Consider the following 21,073-nt stretch of genomic DNA (forward strand, 5'->3'; position numbering starts at 1 on the left):
AACAAATATTTGCTGTGTTTTCAGTCTCTGCTTTATATTTTTCCCTCCTCACCATGAGGAAGAGCTTGCCTTGTTTTCTCCACTGTTCCCACCTCTACCCGTGTCCTTTTCCCACCCCTCAACACCAGACGTGGCTTCATTCTTAGACCCCAAATTCCAGACACAGAGAGTTCCTGTCTTCCCAAAACTGAGTGTCAGTGCCAGGCAGGCTTTGGCATAGGGAAAGAGATCTGTGCCAGGCACAGCTGGTGGGTGGGTGGCTGGTGGCACAGGAACTCACCCAAGCTCTCACCTGCCCTAAAATCAGATAAACAAGGCTGGGCCACTGTTGGGTTTGGTTTCTCTTGACTCTGCTCAACCACTTCAGCCCTTTCCCCACCTGCTAGGGAAAGGGGTCTTGCATGTAAAAAGCCACCCCAGTAGGGTCACAGGGATAGATGAGCTATGAACTCACCCAGGGTTGACTTTGCTGTCATGAACCTCCCCAAAAGCTCCCACCAAAGCAGCCTCCATAGCAAACCCGGGGTCATCTCACTGATTTGTGCTTTCACCCCTGGGACAGCAATATTCTGTCCAGCTCAAACTCCTGCAAAGGCAAGGGATGGGTAGGAGGATGCCATCAGGATGGCTGCCACCAACCTCTCTACCCAGGACCAGACACCCCAACACAGAGTGCAGGGGTTATAATGTCCCATTCCCTGCCCCTCTTAGTATCCTCTGATAGCATGGTGGGCCTGTTCACATCTCTGCTGGCTTCAGTGGCCTGTGCTGCCCATGCCACATAGAAAATTAAAGGTCAAATAATGAATATCACTCTCCTAAAATGGGCACTCTGCAGATGTCTTCACCTGTGGGGACAGCTGAAACATGGTGCAGGAATTAGGGCCATGGAGTTGCAATCCTTGGCTCCTAGGAGAGTCAAGAAAAACATCAGTGCTCACACTGAACACGACCCAGGCTGCCAAAATTATTCTGGAGACCAATTTGCTTCTTCCCTAGGCCAAAATATGGGAAGTCACAACCACTCATAACCTCCATGTGCTAGGCCCAGAGGCAGGTGGACCAACTGGGTGAACACCAAACAGTATTGATGTCTTCTGCCTTACCCATTTTTTGCACCTCTTTCTAACCTCTCAGAGCAGAGGAAAATAATACAGCCAAGATACTCACTTCTGAACTTGGGAAAAAAAAAAAAAAAAAAAAGACAAAAATAGCAATTTTAGAGGGTTTCAGGTTGAAGGTTGCTTGTCAGAATCCATGAAGAGAGCAGCAGTTGTTCTGACACTGCGGTTTTCACATCCTTGTCAGAGATTTGAAGCAGGATAGCTGATGTGTGTTAAAAAAGGATGGTGAGGTTTTAAAATAGTTTAGATCCTGCCTGGAGCAAGTTTTGAGCAAGACAGTAAGAAGCATTGGTAGCAGTGTAGATGCACCTACCACCATCCATAGGGGGAAATGATTTCAGCAAATGCTGGCACTGACCTGGAAGACCACAGAAGACCAAATGACCCAGGGAGGTGTCAGGAGAATTTCCAACAACATTTTTAAAACATAAATCAGGGTGGGAGGGAGAAGGTAGAGAAAACTTTTAAGGAGAGATAATAAAAATAAAATAAAAATTTGAAAAAGAAGCAAGAAATCAAGCTCTCTTCTGGTTTTGACAGCTCTAATAACCCAGAGCCTGAGATTTGGGTTTGGAAAGGGGCCAGTTGGCCAAGCCTCCATCTACAGACAAGCTGGAGATGATGCTGGTAGTCAGAAGGAAGCAAACAGAAGAACTGGCAAGTCAATGCCACCCTGATGAAAGGGACATCTGCCAGTTGGTGGCTAAATCTGCACTTTAGGTGTGCAGGGGTTGGTGGGACATGTGCCTTGGCTTCTCTTGGTGTCTAGTGCAGAATGGCATATATTTCCCAGATACTGGGCAATTCTGCACCCATGGAATGGCTTTGAAATCTATGCTGTGATATCTAGTTGTTTCAATTCTTTTTTTTTTCTTTCTTTGGCTTTTCTAACTGTTTTTGTCAGCCTTGTGTTCCTGTGGGTTTTAGAAGATACAGATAATCTCCTGGAGTCGCAGAGGGAAGAAAATGTTCTGGTGATAAGGGCTGGTTGGGGCAATTGGTTAACCTGGAATTTTTTGGGTGGCCATGAAAATGTCAGCTTTGCATCCAGGTTCCTGCCACTGTCTTCACCTCTCTTAGCTTCATCAGTAACAGGGAAAATCAGAAATCAGAAAATAGGGGGACACTAAGGAAGCCAAGGAGAAGTGAATTTGACCTAGTCCCAGACAGGGGGAACAAGGGCTACTCTCTAATTATTCATATTTACCTTTCAGTCTGACTGAAACAAAAAAAACCCAAAAAAAGTTCTCCATTTTCCAGGTTGATAGACCCACCACAAAGTTGTCCATCAGCTTCTCCAAGGCACACCAACACCTGAGGGGCTTGGGCTGATGTTTTCAGCACTGTTGCTGCTCCTGCTGCCCACAGCAAGGGGTGACCCCAACCCTAAAATGGATTTCTCCCTTTGCAAAGAAGCGTGGGAGTATCTCACTTTCTCTCCTGCTTTCAGAACCAAAAACCAGAGATTTAAACCCCGTTTCTCACCTCATCCCTTTGCAGTGATCTTGCTGCTGTTGCCACCACCCCAATGGCCAAAGACATGGTAGGTCTGGGGCCCTCTGTGCTGCAGGAGCTTCTGTTACAAATTCAACCCCTAACTAGGAAAAAAAAAAAAAAAAAAAAGGAAAAAAAACCCCTCTGTTATCACTGAGCATATGCAACTGCTAAACATCCTATTCAATATAACTTCAGCCTCTTCTGAGAACCACATTTCACAGTTTCTTTATGCAGTATCTGTCTGTCAGATACTGCCCACTAGATTACCATAGTCTACATAATAGACTTCCACCCTAAAACAAACAAAAAAGAAGTACATTTGGGGTATAAATTTTACGACCTGGTATGAAAAAAAGAAAAGAGAACAGAAGCTTTTCTTCTGATTTTTCATTTCACCCACCCTGACTTCCCCATATAAATGGCAGGAAGCAAGTTTAAACACTGCCCTGGATTAGTGCCTTCATTTTCAGTGTAACTTCTTTAATCTGCCAAACAGGAATAGCACTACATCAGTTACTAGAATCTATCACCCTGGATTCTCAGTATGACAGCAAGGACCCTATAACCTATATTCAGAATATTTGGACTCCCTGGACATTTAAACATGCCACTAAAAAAAAAACCAAAATTAATTTCTTACTAACTCCAAGTCAGACCTGGCATAAGCAGAGGCAACTCCTTATTACTACTACTGTACTAATTAACCAGTGAAGCAGGATCTAGTCTTTTTATTGCTTTATTTCATTCTTTTTATTATTTTCTACCTTTGGGCTTCTAGTTTTGTCCAGCTGCCCCTTCCTCCTTTCTGTTCCCCCTGTGGCTCATACCAGCCCAACGCCGAGCAGGGTTGCACAACCAGCACCAGAACTTGCACCTCTTTGCTGCCCAACTTACAACTGCTCAGCAGCTTGTGTCCTTCCTTTATCACCACCAAGCTCTGAGCAAGGCCAGGGGGATGGGTCTGGAGGACGAGGATTTGGGTAAATTAAAATCCAACAAGAAAACATTTGATGTTGGGAGGTCACGGAAAAAAAAAAAGAAATCATTAAAAGTTCTTGATATTTTAAACACCTCGAGTTGAAACAACCTTTGGTCGTCTTCTGAGTGTCATGTAAACAAGAAAGGAACACTGTGTAGCTGAGATATGTCTTTCTGGTTTCCTAGCTGAACCCCTCATGGTTTTAAGTAACGTGTGTGTCTTGCAAGAGCCCTTATCACTGTATTTAAGAAAACGAGGCCTAAATGTGCTCACATCCTAAAGATACATGGCCTGATTAATGCATATATGCCACGCATAGATTATTAACAGCTTCATAACTAGATAGAAACTTACATTTCAATAAACATACTTTTGCAACTGCAAAGAAAAAGAAAAAAAAGAAAAAAGTTTTGCATTAAGATGTTACTAACTTCGTGTCTTTGTCCTGGGAGAATGCAACTAAAGAAACCACATTTAAAATCAGACATTAGATATGCAAATATGTGTTCAGATCAGAGATACGAAAATTATTCAAATGATTAATTATTCATCATAAAAATGTCAATTAATAATTCTGAAGCATAATAGGCATCTTTCTAATGCATCTTTATTTTTCCAGCCTAAATACTGTTGAATCTGTGTTCAATTGCATTCTAACAAGTTTTTAAAAATTCAACAAAGTAAACAACCAACTATAAACAAAAGTGAGCAGCAAATTTTAATCACTGCCAACTGTGCCAAGAAATGTGTCCAAACTTCTGCATCGATCCCAGGAGAGAAGGAAAAACCATCTCCACCTAATGGTGTGGGGCAGTGGATGGAGGATGCTCACCCACCAACCTCCCCCACCTGCCAGACCTTTCTGCTCAGCCTGGAAAGTGAGTTTGGGTCCTGCAGATGCTTTTCTCCTGCTACAGACAGACAGATGTGGACAAGTATGTTGTGGACAAGAGCTGAGCAGGTCTGGGTCATCAGGAATGACTTCAAAAATGACAAAAATGAACAAAAACAGTTGAGGGATGCTCACTCTTACTGTGCAGGGGCTCACATGAGATCTGCTTGTTGGAAATGCCCAGGGATCAATAAATTGAGGCCAGATAATCTTTTTCCTTGCTTTTTGGCTCCTGTCCTATCCTTAGATGAGTTTTCCACAGAGGCACTTGAAAACTTTGGGATTGTTGATTCAAAAGGGTGGAAATGGGGGAGGAAAAAAAGTTTGGCTACCTAAACCTTGGTTTAGAGGAGCACCTGTATCAAGCAAAAGGATCCAGCAGAATCTTGGGGCCACAAGGGCTTTCTCCACTCAGAAAAATTATGTCTTATCTTCTACCACTGCAGGTGACTGCAGGAGATAATCCCCCCCAGGTATTTTTTTTTTTGTTTTGTTTTTTGTTTGTGTCTGGGTTTTTTGCAACCTCACAATTTTTTTTCCCCCAAGGCAAGGGCAGCTTCTGTTCCCCAGGGATTTGTGCTTAAGAAGCAGACAGCACCCACAGGGAGCCCCAAGCTTGCAGCAGCTGCTCCCCTGGTGGAGCAGAGCTGGGGAAGGATGCTCTCCCCAGGCTCTTCTGCAAGTGGGCACAGCTCGCCTGAGTATCCTACACAGAGATGTTTAATCCCTCCTGCAGGAAGTGTTTCACTCTTTGGGGAAAATATTTATGGAACACTTTGGGTTGGAAGAGGCCTTGAAAGGTCATCTAGTCCAGTCCTCCTGCAGTAAGCAGGGACATCATCTAGACCAAATTGCTCAGAGTCCCATCCAGCCTGCCCTTGAAAATACTGGAGAGCCCTGGCTATGGAGGGCCTGAAGTAAAAGCAGTTCTTGTGGTTTTAGAGGTGTTAAACCCCCATCTTCACCAGCCTCCAAAGTGTATTTGTTGAAACCTACCAACTAGAGAGACTTTGCTGCTGTCCCTCTGATTTTCCTCCTTCCATGTGGGCAAGAAAATGATCTCCTGGCTACAGATCCAGGAAAAAGCAAGCACACCAAAATAAACAAGGTCATGAACCATCCCACCAGCCTGTATCACCATGTCCCCACAAAGCCACGATAGCAGAAGGTCTCAGCAGAAGGCTGAGCTCCTCCAAGGCCTGTGCCCTGCAGTCCTCCCCTTGGTGGCTGGTCCCCTGCCCATCTCACCTGGGTGTTGGGGGGCATCAGGGAGAACCTCTTCCTGAACAGTCCCTTTCTCATGGTAACGAGTCCCTGGAAGCAGCTACATTCCCACTTGAGGATGGGGGGGACATGGGGTCACCTCCCTGGGAGTAACCCCCCTGGGGGTTATCTCCATGGGGGTTATCTCCACCACGATGGGTTTGGGAGCACAACAGGAAACCCACTGAGGAGGAGGCAGCATCACCCATGGCATCACTCAGACAGGTTTGCATCAGGACCACCCATCTACCCCCACACACTCACCTCCCTGTGTTTCCACACTGGAAAACCTGAGGAAAAGGAGCAAAACCTGCACCCAGAAAACTGCCCCTAAAACCATCTCCAAACCACAGCACCGGGTGCTTTACACAAGGAGAAAGCTGGGGTTCACGAGGAAATTTGGGGTTTGGTTTGTTTTAAACTAATGGGGTGAGGGAGAGTCATGTTTGCAAAAGTTTAAAATAGAACAAGAGGTAGGGTTTTGGGGGGGGATGCTGAAAGGGAGCCTGGGTTGAAGGGGAGGCAGGAGATGCTGGGAGCTGGGCTGGCAGCACCACCCCAAGAACGAAAGGCAGGATCTCCAGGCTGTCAGTATTTCCATCTCCTAAAGAAGCTGTGTGGCTGTTCTTAGTTCAGAGCAGGGCAGGAAATCATCATCTCCTGGATTAAGGTTAAAATCCATCTCAGAAGGGTTTAGCTGACTGCTAAATGTTGACGTCCGGTGGTGTCTAAAAATTTTAAACAAACCAAACCAAACAACAACAATAACAAAATAAAATAAAATAAACAAACAAAAAACAGCAAACCCACAGCTTCACACCACACCTTAAAATAACATCTAATAAGGTTGGGTGCTCTGCCACTCCTGCAAAGATCAGGGCAGTTTATCGTGCCGATGCAAGCCCTGCTGAGGCACTTCAGAGCTGGAGGAACGGTGAGATTGAGAGCTGGAAGAAAAGCCTGCAAAATTATGAATAGGGATTATCTAACAATACCAACATGTTCCTTAAACCCCTCGAGCATCATCACACGGTCTGAGGGTTTGTTGTTGTTTGGGGGTTTTTTTTTGGATTTTTTTTTTTTTTAATGTGGCTGCAGATAGATATTTTAATGATATAACATGGAAGGCAGCCCTGCCCATGGCAGGTTAGGCTGCAGCTTCTCTTAATCTCTGCTTCATCCTCTCGTTTTGTAATCTGGGAATGTATGAACAGTATGGAAGGCATTTGTAACGGGATGAATTAATTCTGAGAACTTGTTGGTCGGGGTTTATTTCATCCTTTTTTCTCCTATAAAATGTGAAAGTCGAGAGAGTCAGTAATTAGCATTCACTTTTCTTTTTTCTTTTTTTTTTTTTTCTTTTCCTTTTTCTTTCTTTTTATCATATGCATCTAAATTCAGTTTAGCCCTTTAAGGAATTGCCAGAACTGCCCTTGATTTATAGGCAGCGCCTTCTGCATCTGAGAGGATCTAATTCAAATTAATAATACTTGAATCTGATTTCAGTATATATTGCTCTGCGCTGTATATTTCATTAAGATATCATCACTTTGTACATGTGTGATCTGTCTCTGCAGCTACAGGTACCTTTGGGCACGGACAAATCGTGCATCCTGCAGGAAGATGATGTTGGCGTTTAGTGAATAGTGGCAACAAAACTTTTAGGAGAGTCAAGGTAACTCATACCGGGGAAAAAAAAAAGATATAAAAATAATAGGAATAATATAAAAAATATATATATTAGAGGAGCTTGTTCTCACCTTCGCATAATTACGAGTTTCGGCAGCAGCAGCCCGCCGGGTCTGCAGCAGAGTTGCTTTAAGCTGCTCCGTGTCTGGCAGCCCTTGCGCTCCCTCCCTCCGGAGAGGCCAGGGCCTCCGCGGCACCCCGCGCAGGCAGCGCGCAGGCTGCACACATCCCCCCCACTCCACCCTCTCCGCCTGCGGCTCCCGGACCTGCAGCTCCGGGATGGAGCAGGGGCCGAGCGGAGGTGGTGATGGTGGTGAGGGGGGAGGTTGTGGTGGTTTCTCTAAGACACCCCCGCTCTTCACCCCCAACCTTTCCCTACCAGGAGCCCCCTCCCTGCGCTGCCCTGCGCTGCTCGGGGACAGCCGCTGCTGTCCCAGTGAGCAAAAGAATGGTCACAATTCCCGAGGTCTGATGAGGTGCAAAGACACAGTGAGGGAGGGTGGGTGAGGGGGGGATCCCCTTCCTTCCTTTTGCGCTGTTTAACCATCAGGAAGGTGTTTTCTGATCGGGAGGATTTGGGAGTGCAGCCGCTGGTGCCTCTTGCTCACACTCCAGCTCTTGCTGTAGGCACACAGTCACCGCACAGTTCAAGAGCAGTTTATGTTAGCGTTCATCTAAGTAGAAGTGTAGTGTGGGATCAGTGTCCCATTTGGTTCGGTTTCCTTCGAGAGGGGGAGGGAAAAAAAAAAAAAAAAAAAAAAAAAGAAAGGAAAAAGAAGAAAAAGGAAAAAAAAAAAAGAAGAAAAAAAAAAGAAAAGAAATAAAATAAAAAAAAGAAATGGTGTAATAGATTTAACTCTTGTCAAAGGAGGGAAAATGTTCCGCAGCTCTTGAACACAGCCCCACGTTTACCTTCGGAAAGGAGGCAAGATGTGAAGTTTTTCTCTTGGCGCTGAGATTATCTCGAGCTTTTTTTTTTTTTTTTTTTTTTTTTTGAGAGGAAGGAACGGCTGCGGGTTGTGCTGGGAGCTGGGCAGGGGCGGGTAAGAGGTTCAGCCCCAGCAGCCCCTTCTTTTGCAGATAAACGCTTTCGAAAGCTCAGCATCCCCAGCTCGGGCTGCCTTGACTTACTTCGAGATTACTTTTCAATTACGCGCAGTGGAAACCAGCTTTTTGATTACCAGAACAGCATTGGTTAAGAACGCTTAAACTTTAAAAAGAAATAAAAATAAATAAATAAATAAATAAATAAATAAAATAAACCCCCCTGGGAAGTGGGCTCTGAATTGGTTAATAATGTGCAGTACTTGCTAAATTGCTGACTTCCAGATGTGGAAAATATCTTTCTTGTTTAGGACCTACGTAACCTGATTGGATTACGACAGAAGCGTCACATTGGAAGGCTTTTGAGTGATGATTTAATTAACCATACAGTAGAAAGCTGTATTTGCCAGGAAACCCCTTCCATATTTGCATAACCAATCCCTTCAGTGCAAAGGTGGAGTCTGGGTTTCTTTCTTTTTTTTTTTTTTTCCTCACCCTTTTTTTTTTTTTCTAGATGTAATTTTATTTTAATTTTAATACTTGAAAAAGGTGAAAAACTTGTAACCTCCCTGAAGTTCAGTCCCACGCGTTACCCGTCCGCTCTGTCTCTCTGCCCATCCAGCTACTTCCAAGGGAGAGCAGAGCCAGGAAGAGCCCAGCTCACCCCTGATCCATATCTGTGAACAAAACAGAGAGGCTGGAAGATCTCAGCGCGTTTGGGTTGTTGGGTTGTTTTGTTTTTTGGTGTTTTTTTTTTGTTATGTATATTTTTTTTCATCAGATTTAGCTGACTATTCAAATAACCTGGATGTGCGCTGAAATGAAAGGGGAAATAAATAAATAAATAAATATTAAAATAAAAATGCCCCCAAAAGAAACGCTTTCAGGATAAAAATAAAACGAGCTGTGCCCAAACAAGAGTTTAGTTTCTAGGCTCGATGTTAGGGTAAGTTTTCTTCCCCCTCCGTAAAAGCCGAGAGCTGGGAGAAGGGCTGGGAGCCGGGACGGTGCTGGGCTCCGGGAGCAGGATGAGGCCCCCGGCCGGCTCCACGGGGGGGATCCCGCCAGGGGATGGGGTTGGGGGGGGGGGACGACGACACGCACACGACCGGCAGGGATCCAGCCCGGGGGCAGGGGATCCGGAGGGATCCTGCCGAGACGGGGGGTGGGGGGGGATCCGGCACAGATCTCGCCTGAGGGCGGGGGATCCCGCCGGGGGGAGGGAAAGGGATGCAGGAGAGGAAGGGGGGGGGGAAAAGAAGGGGGGGGGGGGGGGGGGGGGGGGTAAGAGACGTACCCCGGAGGGGTAGGAAGGCAGAAGATGCATTCGGGGGCGCGGGGGGAGCAGGGTGCAGGCAGAGGGGAGAGGGGATGAGCCTCGGGTGGGGAGCAGGGATGAGCCACGAGGGGGGGACGACGGCGACAGGGATGAACCCCAGGGGATGGGAGGGGGGGAAGGATGCAGTTGGGGCCGGGGGCAAAGGCTACAGCCCCCCCAGCGTGGGGCATGCGGTGCCGGGGCGCGGTGAGTTTCCGCGGAGCTACGCGGCTGGTTGAAAGCGACGGAGCGGTGCGTAGAGGCGAGGAGAGGCGCGGAGCGACGGGGCGGGGGCGGGCGCGGGGCGGGGGGGCGGGCGGGAGGGAGGTGGAATTGCATTTCTGCCGCTAAAGCGTTCGCGGAGACTTCAAGGTATAATCTATCCCAGATCCTTTCCCAGAGAGAAACTTGGCGATCACGTTTCCACATGATGCTCACGTTTGGTGCTCTTCAATTATCCCTCCCCACAAAGATAGGTGGCGTGTGTTTCAGGGTCTCTCCTCTCGCTCCTACAGAAAAGAAAAAGAAAAAAATGTCATTAGAAGAGGCGTAACACGTCAGTCCGTCCCCAGGTTTGTGTTTCCTGGAGTGGCAGAAAGAGATCAGTCCTAACCTGCCCAGCAGGAATAACGGTCCTTCCGACAACTCTTTGCAAGGCTTTTTTACAATTTCTCCAGGAGCTGCATCTCCCTTCACCTTTTCTCCTCCACTTCGCGGCTTCTTCATGCTTTTTCTTCTCACCATTTCTGGCCAAAACTACAAACAAGACTTCGCAGGTAGGTTTGGAATTTAATTCTATTTTCTCTCCTTTTTTTTTTTTTTCCCCTTTTCTTTTTTCCCTCCCCTTCTCTCTCTCTCACTCCTTTTTTTTTTTTTTTTTTTTTTTTTTTTCCCCTCACACTACCTCACGCTTTAGCGGGCTTATTTAATTTCGATAGTATTTTATTTTTAACCGTCTCGTCTTCTTTTTGGCTTGTTTATACATGGGGCGAAAAATATCTTTCTCTCTCTTTCTTGGTGTGTTTTTTTTAATTTTTGAACCGAAACCTGAAGTCACTTCGGCGTCGCTCCGGGAAGGGGTGAGCAGTTTCAGGGCGCTCAGGGCTGTGCCACTACCACCCCTGCTCCCCTTACCTGTCATCCAGGTACGGGAGTTGCTTTTTACAAGGCAGCAGCAAAAGTTTTCGTGTGAGGAACGGACTTCGTCCTTGAGAAAAAAAAAAATAAAAAAATTAAAAAATAAAGACAAAAATATAGAAATCCCCCACCCACCTCCTGCTCTTTTTTTCTTTTCTTTCTTTCTTTTTTTTTCTTTTTTTTTCTTTTTTTTTTTTTTTTAGATTCAGGTTTCACATCTTAGCTCGGAAAGTTGCAGGTACCTGTTAATGCTTTGCAAGCCTTGAGCCTGCAGAGCCAGCCTGGCCGGGCACCGCTGGAGCCCTAGCCCCGGGCAGGGCTCCCCGGCCAAGGATGTGTTTCCCCAACCAGAAAGTTTTTGCTGTTCTGTCTGCTTAGTTAGTTTCATTTCTTTATTTTATTTTGTGAAGTAACACCTTAGCTTCTGGAATCCTAAAGCAAGAAGTGAAAGTACTGACTGGAACTTAGAAGTCGTTTACCAAAAAGCAAATACATGCATAGAGATGTGTTTAAAAGCTAGCCAGTCCTCTGGGAAGAAAAGTCTTCTCGAGATCTGGAGGTTTAAAATTATTGACAACTTTCTGAGGGAGGCTGAAGGGCAGGGAAGGTAATGAAACACATTTAAAACAATTCACCATTGGTGGTTTTGCATTAAAACGCCAATTGCCGAGGCAGGCTGAGGGTCCGGGCTTGCCTCAGTTCCTATCCTCCCCTCTCCGCTACATCTCCTGGTTGATCTGCCACGGTGATGCCACCGGTGCCCACTCCAGGATGGGGAATAACTGGCAAATTCTAAAGTTTTTAGCACATTTCTCAGCCTCTTCCTTCCTCAGACACATACATCCACAGAGCCACCAATTCACTCTGTCCAGGCGGAATCCCATGCAAGAGAGTGTGAGTAAACACGCTGACCCCGTACACACATTCTTAATATTCTCAATATTCCCATCCTCTTACCTGCTGGGAGATTTAATTTTAAAAAAATTTTTTTAAATTATTATTTGCCAAGCAGGTTTTGTAACCGCAAGTGTCTGAAAAGAGAGTTCAGGCAGAATAAAAAGACCTAGCAGCAAAACACTTCACTGCTCAGTCCTGGTGTGAAGCTCCAGCAAAGTGAAGAGACACAAGGGAAGGAAAGGGGGGGGGGGGGGGAAAAAAAGAGAGAGAGAGAAAACAGAAAAAAATTAAACAATCAAAAAAAAAGCCCTCAAAACACAATCCACAGCACTTTGATGAAAAAAAAAAAGAAAAAAGAAAAGAAAAGAAAAAAAAAGATTGTTGAGGCAGGTAATAATTTTTTAGTTTTGTGCAAAACTCCCAGAGCAGGAGAAGACAATAGATGCGAAGGCGAGGGGGGATCCTGCTCAGGAGAGCAAGGGTTAATTGCCCTTGTTTTACAGTTTGCATCTGTTACATCTTTTATAGCCCCCTGTTTAAACTAATCCTCAAGTCAAAGCATCTTTAAAGCTACAGCATCTTCTTCGAGATGGACTGAGGAGCGTTCTTGCAGCAAACCAAATGCTCCTGCCCTCTCCCTTTGACAGATAGAGCCTCCTGCACAGCCCTAGAACACAGGCACACACAGTAGGTCCAAAAGTTTACAAGTTTAAAAAAAAAAAAAAAAAAAAGAACCCCACCAAAACTAATATTAAAAATCCAAACAAACAAAAACAAACAAACAAACAAACAAAAAAGAAAAAACCAACCGAGAGCCTGAAAACTCTGACAGCGGTAGTTTTGATTTCTGTTTCTTTTCTGGGAAGGAAAAAAAAAATGACACTGTGAAGCTTTGTTTAAGTAAGGGGCAGGGGAAACCCTGAATATTGTCAAACTGACTAAAAAGGTGACAGAGGTTTATAATTACACTCCTCGTTGTTAGGGGGAGGGGGAGGTCTCCGTGCTGTGCTTTACCCCAAAAGGACAGGGGAGAGCCATGTTTCCTTCTCTTATCACTTTGCTGGAGTGCACTTTGGAGGCGGGGGGGGAGAGAGGCTGGAAAGCAAAAAAGAAATAAAGTCAGGAGAAAGAGGAGAGCAGGGTAAGCGTTTGAGGCGAAAAGAAGTTCTAGTGTCAAATTAAAGTACTTTTATGAGGAAATGGTCCGCCTAGCATTGAGTCAAACAGCCTACTGTAAAAGCTGTGCATTCCCTCATACGGTCATGAGTTATGACTCATTTGAGATGTAATTCTTGTCTCTCTCTGATCTGCTTTGCTGGTGCAATACACACACACACAGGGAGGGAGACACACACACACACACACACAGAGGCTGAGGCAGACACACACACACACACTCACAGAGAGAGAGAGAGAGAGCCCCCAAAAATAAATAAATAAATTATAAAGAAGCAATCTGCCCGGCTGGGGAGAGAGGGGGGAGCCCTCTCTGTCTGCATCCCACACCCCCCCCCCCTTTCCCTCCTCTTCCTCCTCCTCCCCCCCCTTCTTCAAATCCCCCCCCCCCGCCGCCCCGGGCAAGGAGCAAACACATCCACACACACACCCACCCACCCCTCCGCCTTGTGCGTGGATGGGTTCTTTTTCGGGTGTAAATTCGGGTCCCCTTTGGCGCCCTGCGTTTAAATGGGACATCCCGATGCCCACATTGTCGCTGTGTTTGGTTGTTACATAGAGCCTGCGTGCTGCTGAATCAGGGGAGTCGGGGAGTCCATGCGAACTGCTGCCATCTGATCCACTCTTATCAATGAAGCAGCAGATCATGGCGGATGGCCCCAGGTGTAAGAGGCGAAAACAAGCCAACCCCCGGAGGAAAAACGGTAAGCCGAACCCCCCCCCTCCTCACCCCCCTCTTCCCACCCCCCCAACAAAACTTTTTCCGGCCGGTTCCGCCGCGGAGAACGGGGAAGGGGGGGGGCGGGAAGGGAAGAGGAGGAGGAGAGGGGGTGGGGGGGGAAGCCGGTTGTAGGACGGGGAGGGAGAATGGAGTAAGGCGGAGGGGGGGGAAGAGACGGCTCCCGCCTGGGAGACAGCGGGGCTGAGCGCCCTGAGCCTCCCTGCGTGGCGCGGAGCCGTCCCGCGGAGGCTGCGCGGCTGCGGAGCGCCGGCGGAGTGTGTGTGCGTGTGGTATATGTGTAAAGAGGAGAAAGGGTTTGTGTCCGTCTGTGTGTTGGGGTGTGTGTGTGTGTGTATAGCAGAGTGCCGCCGCCCCAAAGTTTGTTGCGCGGGCGCGGAGCGAGCGGGCCGCTGCCCCGAGAGCGGTGGTGGCCCCGGTTCGGCCACCGCTGCCTCAGGGGGTTGGGAAGCTGGGAGATGTCAGGGTCGGGGAGCGGAGAAGCGCGGAGCAGGGTGAGGAGGAAGAGGAGGGGGAAAGAGGCGCGGAGCGGCGCGGAACGGGGCGGGCGGAGGAAGGACAGACGGCCCTGGGAAAAAACCCGGCAGCGTGAGAACCCCGAGGCAGGCTGGCACCGAGTGAGCGGCTCTCTCTCCGGGTGTGTGTGTGGGTTTTTTATTATTATTATTATTAATAATAATAATTATTATTACTGTTAGGGAGTCGAAAATGAAACTTCCTCCTCCCTAATAATTAATAATCCTAATGAGTTTTGGTGCCCAATTGTTCAGAGTTGCCCTCTCCGCCGGGCGCGGAGGGCCGGGGCTCAATGGGACGCGGTGTTCTGAGGCTGATTTCACATTTGGCAGCTTTCACTGGTGTGGGTCTCTCTTTCTCCGTCTCTCCCCCGTCCCTCCCTTAGTTTCTTCCTTTCTCCTCCGGCTGATAGTCTCTCTCCCATCACTCTCCCCCCCCTCCCCAACCCCCCCTTCCCGCCAGCCTCCCCCTTCCTACCCGCAGCCCCTCTCCTGGCCATCCCGGCCCCACTTTTCAACAACTTTCCTCTCGAGGAGCAGGAGGAAGGAAGATATTTGTGTGAACCTGAACCCATGCGCTTATAGCTCAGCTACTTCATTTAAGTGGAGAGGTGGAGGTTTGGGGGGGGGGGGGGGAAGAAGAGTTAAGGAGGGGGGACGGACGGACGGACATAACAACAACAACAAAAAACACAAAGACAAGAGAATGTTGATTAGAAACAAATGATCCTGCCACCCCCCCCACCCCCCCTCTAGGTTGTGAGTGTGTGTGAGTGTGTGTGTGTCTTTTTCTTGTTGTGGTGGAGGCGTCGAGCCATATGGGGGAGTGATAGAGGAATTTTAGTCAGAAACTGTTCGTTATGTTACACTGGCTTTTCCCTTTGTGTTGTCTTTGATCTATTTGCTTGGCTTAGTATTACAAAAAAACCTCAACTAAAATAATATATTCCGAGCAGCTTCCCAAGGATCCGTTCCTTGTTATCTTTTTTTAAGTCTCTCCCCCTCCACCGCCACCCTTTACTCTTGTGTCTGTCATTATTTAAGGTGGTCCTCACAGAGGAGACCTCCCCTTCCCCTCATCTCTGGGTAATTTAGTAGACATTAAAATTACACGTAATGTTTCCCTCTCCTCTCTTGTGTTTCCTCTGTTCTTTTTATTAAATGTTGGTTATTGATTTTCTAAAATCAATGTCTGTTGTGGGGCTTTTTTCCCCTTACAAGTATCTAAAGCACGTTGCTGATCAACTGGATAACAAAAGCTTTGTGTCAAGTAGCCTTTTTTCTTATGTTAAACAGTCATTTTTGAGAGAAAAAGAGAATGAGATTTAAAGCAACGCACCCAGAAGTGCTCTTTTGCAGTAAAGAATATTCTGAGTGTTTGAGGGGGTTTTATTCTTCTTCTTCAGCCTCCTTCCTTTTTCATACAAGATTATTAGTTTAGCGTGTTAAACCCATCACATGCTCTGTGAGGAGGGATGCGTCTACGTGTTTCATATTTTCTCAACACGATTTAAGTCGCCAAAATAAAACCCCAAAGCACCCCTGAAATAAAAAGCTGGATGCCACTGTTCGCCCAGGACTCAGGGATTGCAGCTTAGTGTTCTTGCAGCCCAGTCTTTGGGCACATGGATGGCCCGGGGTGGCACAGATTCTTGTTGCTGCCATGGCACAAAGTGTGTTTTCAGGGACCTGCACTAACTTGGGAAACCACCACACTTGGGAGCCGAAAGTTTAATTGGCGATTTTTAAGGTAACCACTTAAAAGACCTTAGAAACTTCAAGTGTGTGCGCTTGGTTAGGTGAAGGTCTAAGTTCTCCCTTCAGTGTCTTGCTCTGGTCAAGACAGGGGGAAAAATAATTCTCCACTTTCTGTCCGTCTACTCTTTTCCCTATTGTGCTCCACAATTTGTTTCTTTCATTCATTTCTGAGTGAGAAATGTCCTGCTTCTGAGAAGCAGGTAGACGAGCGAGAGTAGGTTTAGTAAGAGCTTTTTTTTTCCTTTTTTTTTTTTTTTTTTTCATTTTCTCTCTCTCTCGTCAAGCACGTATCCAATGCCTTTCCCGTTGGGAATTGCCCAGGATTTATCTGGACTGAGTGGATTTTTCTTCTTTCCTGGATTCGTGGAAAAGATGTCACTTCTGAGCTTGTGTCTTTGCTGATAACACCAGAAACGGTGATGCTTATCGAAATAAGGCAGAAATTCCTTAGAAACGCAGCAGAACCAAAATAAAATTAAAGAGCCACTAAAAGAAATTTTTAGAAGAAAAAAAAAAAGGAAAAAAAGGAAAAATAGATGGTCATCAGGGAAGCTTGGGGGGAGTGTGAGAGTAATCACATACGAATTACAGACGGGGACAAACCAGCATAATCCAACTAATGCCTGAGTGGGCTCCGCGCCTGTGTGCGTGTCCCTGCGTATGTGCGGAGCTGGGCACGGCTCGGGGTTAGATAACGGGGCTGGAGAACATGACGGCGGAGCTAAAGAGAGTAGAAAGGAGGGAAGCTCGGGGTTTTCCAAGATAACGGGGTTGATCCGAGCTGCTGGAGAGGTGTGCGGAGGAGGAGGCGGAGGGGGTGTGTGTGTGTGAGAGAGAGGAGAGATGGAAATCAATGAGGGGTGAGCTCCCCCCCTCCTCCCCGCTCCGGGAGGGGTGGGGGGAAAGCAGGAGGGAGGATGGGAAGGAGAGGACCCCGAAAGCCGGGCGGGCGGGGGGGGGGAGAGGAGAGGAAAGGAGAGGAGGGAGTGGGGGGCGGGAGGTGCGCGGAGCGGCAGCCCAGGAATGCGGCGGAGCTCTGGGAAGTTCAGTCAGATGATTCCCAGCGCCTGACTCACTTCGCGGCACTTTCACTCGGGAGAGAAGTCGCGGCAGAGAAGGAGAAGGAGGAGGAGGAGGACAGGGCAGCGAACCCCCCGTTACCGCCCCGCTCCGCACGGGCGCCCCACGGAGGCGGGGGCAGCGCTGGCGGCCGGTGCGGTGCGGAGCGGTGAGGAGCGGGGGAACCGCTGTCCGGCCGGCTGATTGCCCTGCCGTGCCACTGCTGCTGAGCCTCCTCTCTCCTTCTTCTTGTGGTTTGGCGTTTGCTGAGTGGTTGCTAGATGTATATATATATATTTTCCCTCCTCCTTTTCTTCTCCCCCCTCCTCAAAAATCATAATAACAATAAAAAAATTAAAATCCCCAGGAAAGAGAGGAAGGGGGGAGGGGGTAGAGTTGGACCTCATTTAGTCCAAAGTTTCAGTAAACAGCGCTCTTTGATTCCTTTGCCATCTCGCTTCCAGTTGTAAAGAAAAGGGAGAAAGTTCAATGCTTTCAGGGCGTCTGAGCCGAGGGAGAGCACAGACCAAACAAGCAGCCACGATTATACTCGCTCAGAGCTTTTCCCAAAAAGATACCCACCCACCCTCCTTTCGGGGATGCTGGGGAAGGGGAAAAAAAAAAACAAAACAACCACACTTCCCACTTGAAAAAGAGAGAGAGGAGGGGAGTGGGGGGAGGAAGAATAAATAAATAAAAAAATAAAAGCAAGCCTGCCTGCTGCCTTTAGTGAGTGGGAAGTGAGGCTTGTCTTGCCTGCCTGGAGAAGTTTGGAGGTAGCTAGACTGAGGCTGGGGTGTGAGGAAGAAAGCTGCTTTTTGTGAAATTCAGGTGGCAGAAGGCAGAGCGGGCATCTGAGAGTGCTCCTTTTCCCGGGGAGCTCTGCAGGGCTGGGAATCCGTTGCGAGGAGATTACTTCCAGAGTTGGTTCTTGGGTAGGGAGACAAATGTACTTGCCTCTAGGAAAAAAAAAAAACAAAGCAAAAAAAAAAAGCACCTGGAGATAGGTATTAAAAATTAATGCAATAAATGCGAGTGACCAGGGCGTAATGATTCTCTAGCTACATTTTCTCGGTGCAGATTCATGGCCAGACTGAGCTGTGACAAGAGCAGAGGAGGTTGTTTTCTGTGTCAAGGCTGATCTATTTTTTTTTTCTTTTTATTTATTCTGAGTTTCGAGAAACCCAGCGAATTTGGAGATTAGTGCCTGATTTACTGTTTGCCATTTGTGACCATTCGGTACTGCCTGATTTTTGCTTCTTGCACATGCTTCGCAAGGAAACTTTTTTTGGGGAGAATTTCTAATTGCTGTAAGAGAACACATTTGATGCCTGAAAAAGCCATGTTTGAACAGGGAAAAAAAATAATCAGGAAACCATTACAGGTTAATTATCGGTAATTATACATAGCCAACTGCCCAAGGTAGGGAAAATATCTGGAAGACTGACTCTCAGGACAGACTGGGAGTACTCCCTAAGAAAAAATGTGCGTCTCCCTTTAGAGTGGAAAGAAGGGTGTTGATTCTTTTACAGCAGCCCCACATTCATTCCAAGAAATAGGAAATTCTTCGCCTCACAACAGTTTTTGGCATCTGCATTATCCCAGTGCTTTTAAGGTGCATTTTCTCCTCTGTGAAAGAGAACTCTTTGTCCTTTTTTTTCTCCAAGCCCAGGGCTTCCCAAGGTAGACACTATTTTGTGCCTGTCACATAGAAAGGGAGTGCAGGTTTGCAGTGCTCACAGACAATTGATTGTCTGCCCTAATGTGTTTCATTTACATGTTTATAACGTCAATAGTGCTGGGGTGTCCACTGTACCATTCATTCCAGCATTCCCACAAGGGTGCAATTGTCTGAATGGCCAAGTCAGACACCTTTTTGATTGCTCTTTAGTTGTCTTTTTAGAGTATAGAGAAAAAGGAGAGAAATCTGTGATGCAGAAACACTAGTTGAAAATATTTCAGAATTAAACGTCACCATTAAAGCAGATGTGAGCATTAGGCAAACAATATATTCTAACTAAGGTTCTGAAAGTGGAAACCAATGCAGAATAGTGGGGATGGTTACTGCAGACGGCATCCAGTCCCGTCCCTTAATTTTTTTTTGGAGGCTTTTTAAAAGGGTTTTCTCGTTTTCATTTTCATCTCAGCCTCTGTAAATGCAGCCACCTCCTAACTCTTTCTATGCTTAACTGTAATTTGCGATTTTTTTCTCTACATATCTCTGTTTAAGCCAACAGCCTCAGTTAACCAGTTGGAAAGTCTATTGCGAGAAAATTTAGGCTGTGAGAAGTATACACGTAAAGAAAAAAAAAAGTTAGAGCCAAAGACTTCTTCATCAAGCATTTTTAATGAAAAACCCGACAGTGCTCAGAATTCTTGCAGCAGTTTAACTCAAATAGCTGTGGACCAACTTCTCACGCCTGCAGTTGCCGTCCTCTCGCACTGTGAGCTTTCAGCAAAGTGTTTCTAGGAGTTTCCAAGTCAGGAAGAGATGACTTTTTTAAGGTGTGCTGGGCTGGTGTGATATGCCACGCTGGCCTTTATCATTGAAGTTGCTTCTGAGGGAGGCAAGGAACGATTGCTCGCCTTTCGGATCCAACTAAATACTGCTGGCAGTAAATACACTGACACTCATCTGTATGGGGACATGTGCACACACCTATGAGTGCCCCGGTCGGGTATATGTAGAGATAGTACCTATAGGTATGCCTGAAAATAACGGTGCACGTTTCAGAATAGGTCATTTAACCCCCTCAAAATCGACTCTAGTCTCAACAGCTACAATTAATACAAGTTGACCTGTTCCGTCCGTGATCCAGAAGGGAAAAGAGCACTAAGTAGTCCTGTAGCTTCTGCTCGGGAGGTGAAGCGAGGGAAAACTTTTTTTGTTGTTGCTTGTTGTTCCACTCTCTATATAATTATTTGTGGTTGTTGCATTTTTTTATTATTATTTAAAAAAAATGCCTCTGTTTGTGGGGAGATTTTTTTCCTCTTTTTTTTTTTTTTTATTTTTTTTTTTCGTGCCTAACAGGGAAGACACACACAGTAGATGCACCGTTAGCTGAACCCCTGACACGGCGGTCTTTTGAATGCCTTAGGTATGATTTCACTTTCGCTCACATCAATGCTGACCTGAATGCCTTTCATATCTGATCCGCTGTGTCTCTCCCAGTAAACATCCCCTGAGGGGAGAACAAAGAAAGGAGCTCTTCTTCTTCTTAATCACAATTCAGCCCATTCACCGCCGGCAGGCTACATTTGCATTCTGCAACAGAAAGCCAAGATGAAAAGAAAAAAAAAAAAAAAAAAAAAAAAAAAAGGAGAGAGAGAGTGAGAAGAAGGGGGGAAAAAGCAGAAGGGTGGAGGCTGAGTAAAATAACTTAGGTGTTTGTAGCTGTTTGTTGGGCTTCCCCTAGTTACAAGCCTTATATAGATCCTGCTCTACCCAGCCTTGGCTCTTCTGACAGGCAGATAGTGTTACAAGATGGCATGCCTGTACTATTCATGGCCACTCGCTCTAACACTTGAGGTAGAAAGTGTCAGAGAGGGATCAAATTCTACTCTGAGAAGTCTGTTATAGTTAGGGTCAGGTGTGTGTACTCTCAGCTCTTGACTGCTGCCTATTATTTTGTTTTAATTACTATTATTGTTTACTCACCATGACCTTGGGGAGCGGGGGTGGCTGGGGGTGAGGCAGGCTTGGCCACCACCGGCGAGCAGATCAGCGGTGAAAAATCGCCCTTACCTCAATGGAAATGTCTATTTTTAATTCTTTTTTTTAATTTTTTTTTTTTTTTTTTTTCTGGGGAAGGGTCGGCTTGGCTGATTTCGCTCCTGGCAGGGCCGGGAGCGGTGGCGATGCTGCGGGTTGGCCCTGGGCTGGAGGTGACGAGGGTGGCCCCAGGCTGGGGAGAAGGAGGAGGGGGGGGGGGGACCGCGGGGGTGGCCTTGAGCTGGCGACCGGCCCGGCCTGTCCCGACCCAACG

At 46.8% G+C, this 21,073-nt stretch overlaps 1 protein-coding gene across 2 annotated transcripts in view; it reads left to right on the forward strand.

The window, feature by feature from the left end:
- The first annotated feature begins 10,278 nt into the window (after positions 1 to 10,278).
- Positions 10,279 to 21,073, forward strand: part of ZEB2 (zinc finger E-box binding homeobox 2) — a 116,991-nt gene continuing 106,196 nt past the window's right edge. The window contains exons 1-3 of one of the 2 annotated variants that reach the window (XM_030454524.1): positions 10,279 to 10,378; positions 10,484 to 10,582; positions 13,576 to 13,720. In XM_030454524.1, coding sequence (XP_030310384.1) covers positions 13,648 to 13,720 — 73 coding nt within the window. In that variant the 5' untranslated portion in view covers positions 10,279 to 10,378; positions 10,484 to 10,582; positions 13,576 to 13,647. Of the gene's footprint in view, positions 10,583 to 13,575; positions 13,721 to 21,073 lie in introns of both variants that reach the window. The other variant, XM_030454523.1, reaches the window with a different exon arrangement.

The sequence above is a fragment of the Calypte anna genome, chromosome 7 (genome assembly GCF_003957555.1).
Source record: "Calypte anna isolate BGI_N300 chromosome 7, bCalAnn1_v1.p, whole genome shotgun sequence".
NCBI lineage: Eukaryota > Metazoa > Chordata > Aves > Apodiformes > Trochilidae > Calypte > Calypte anna.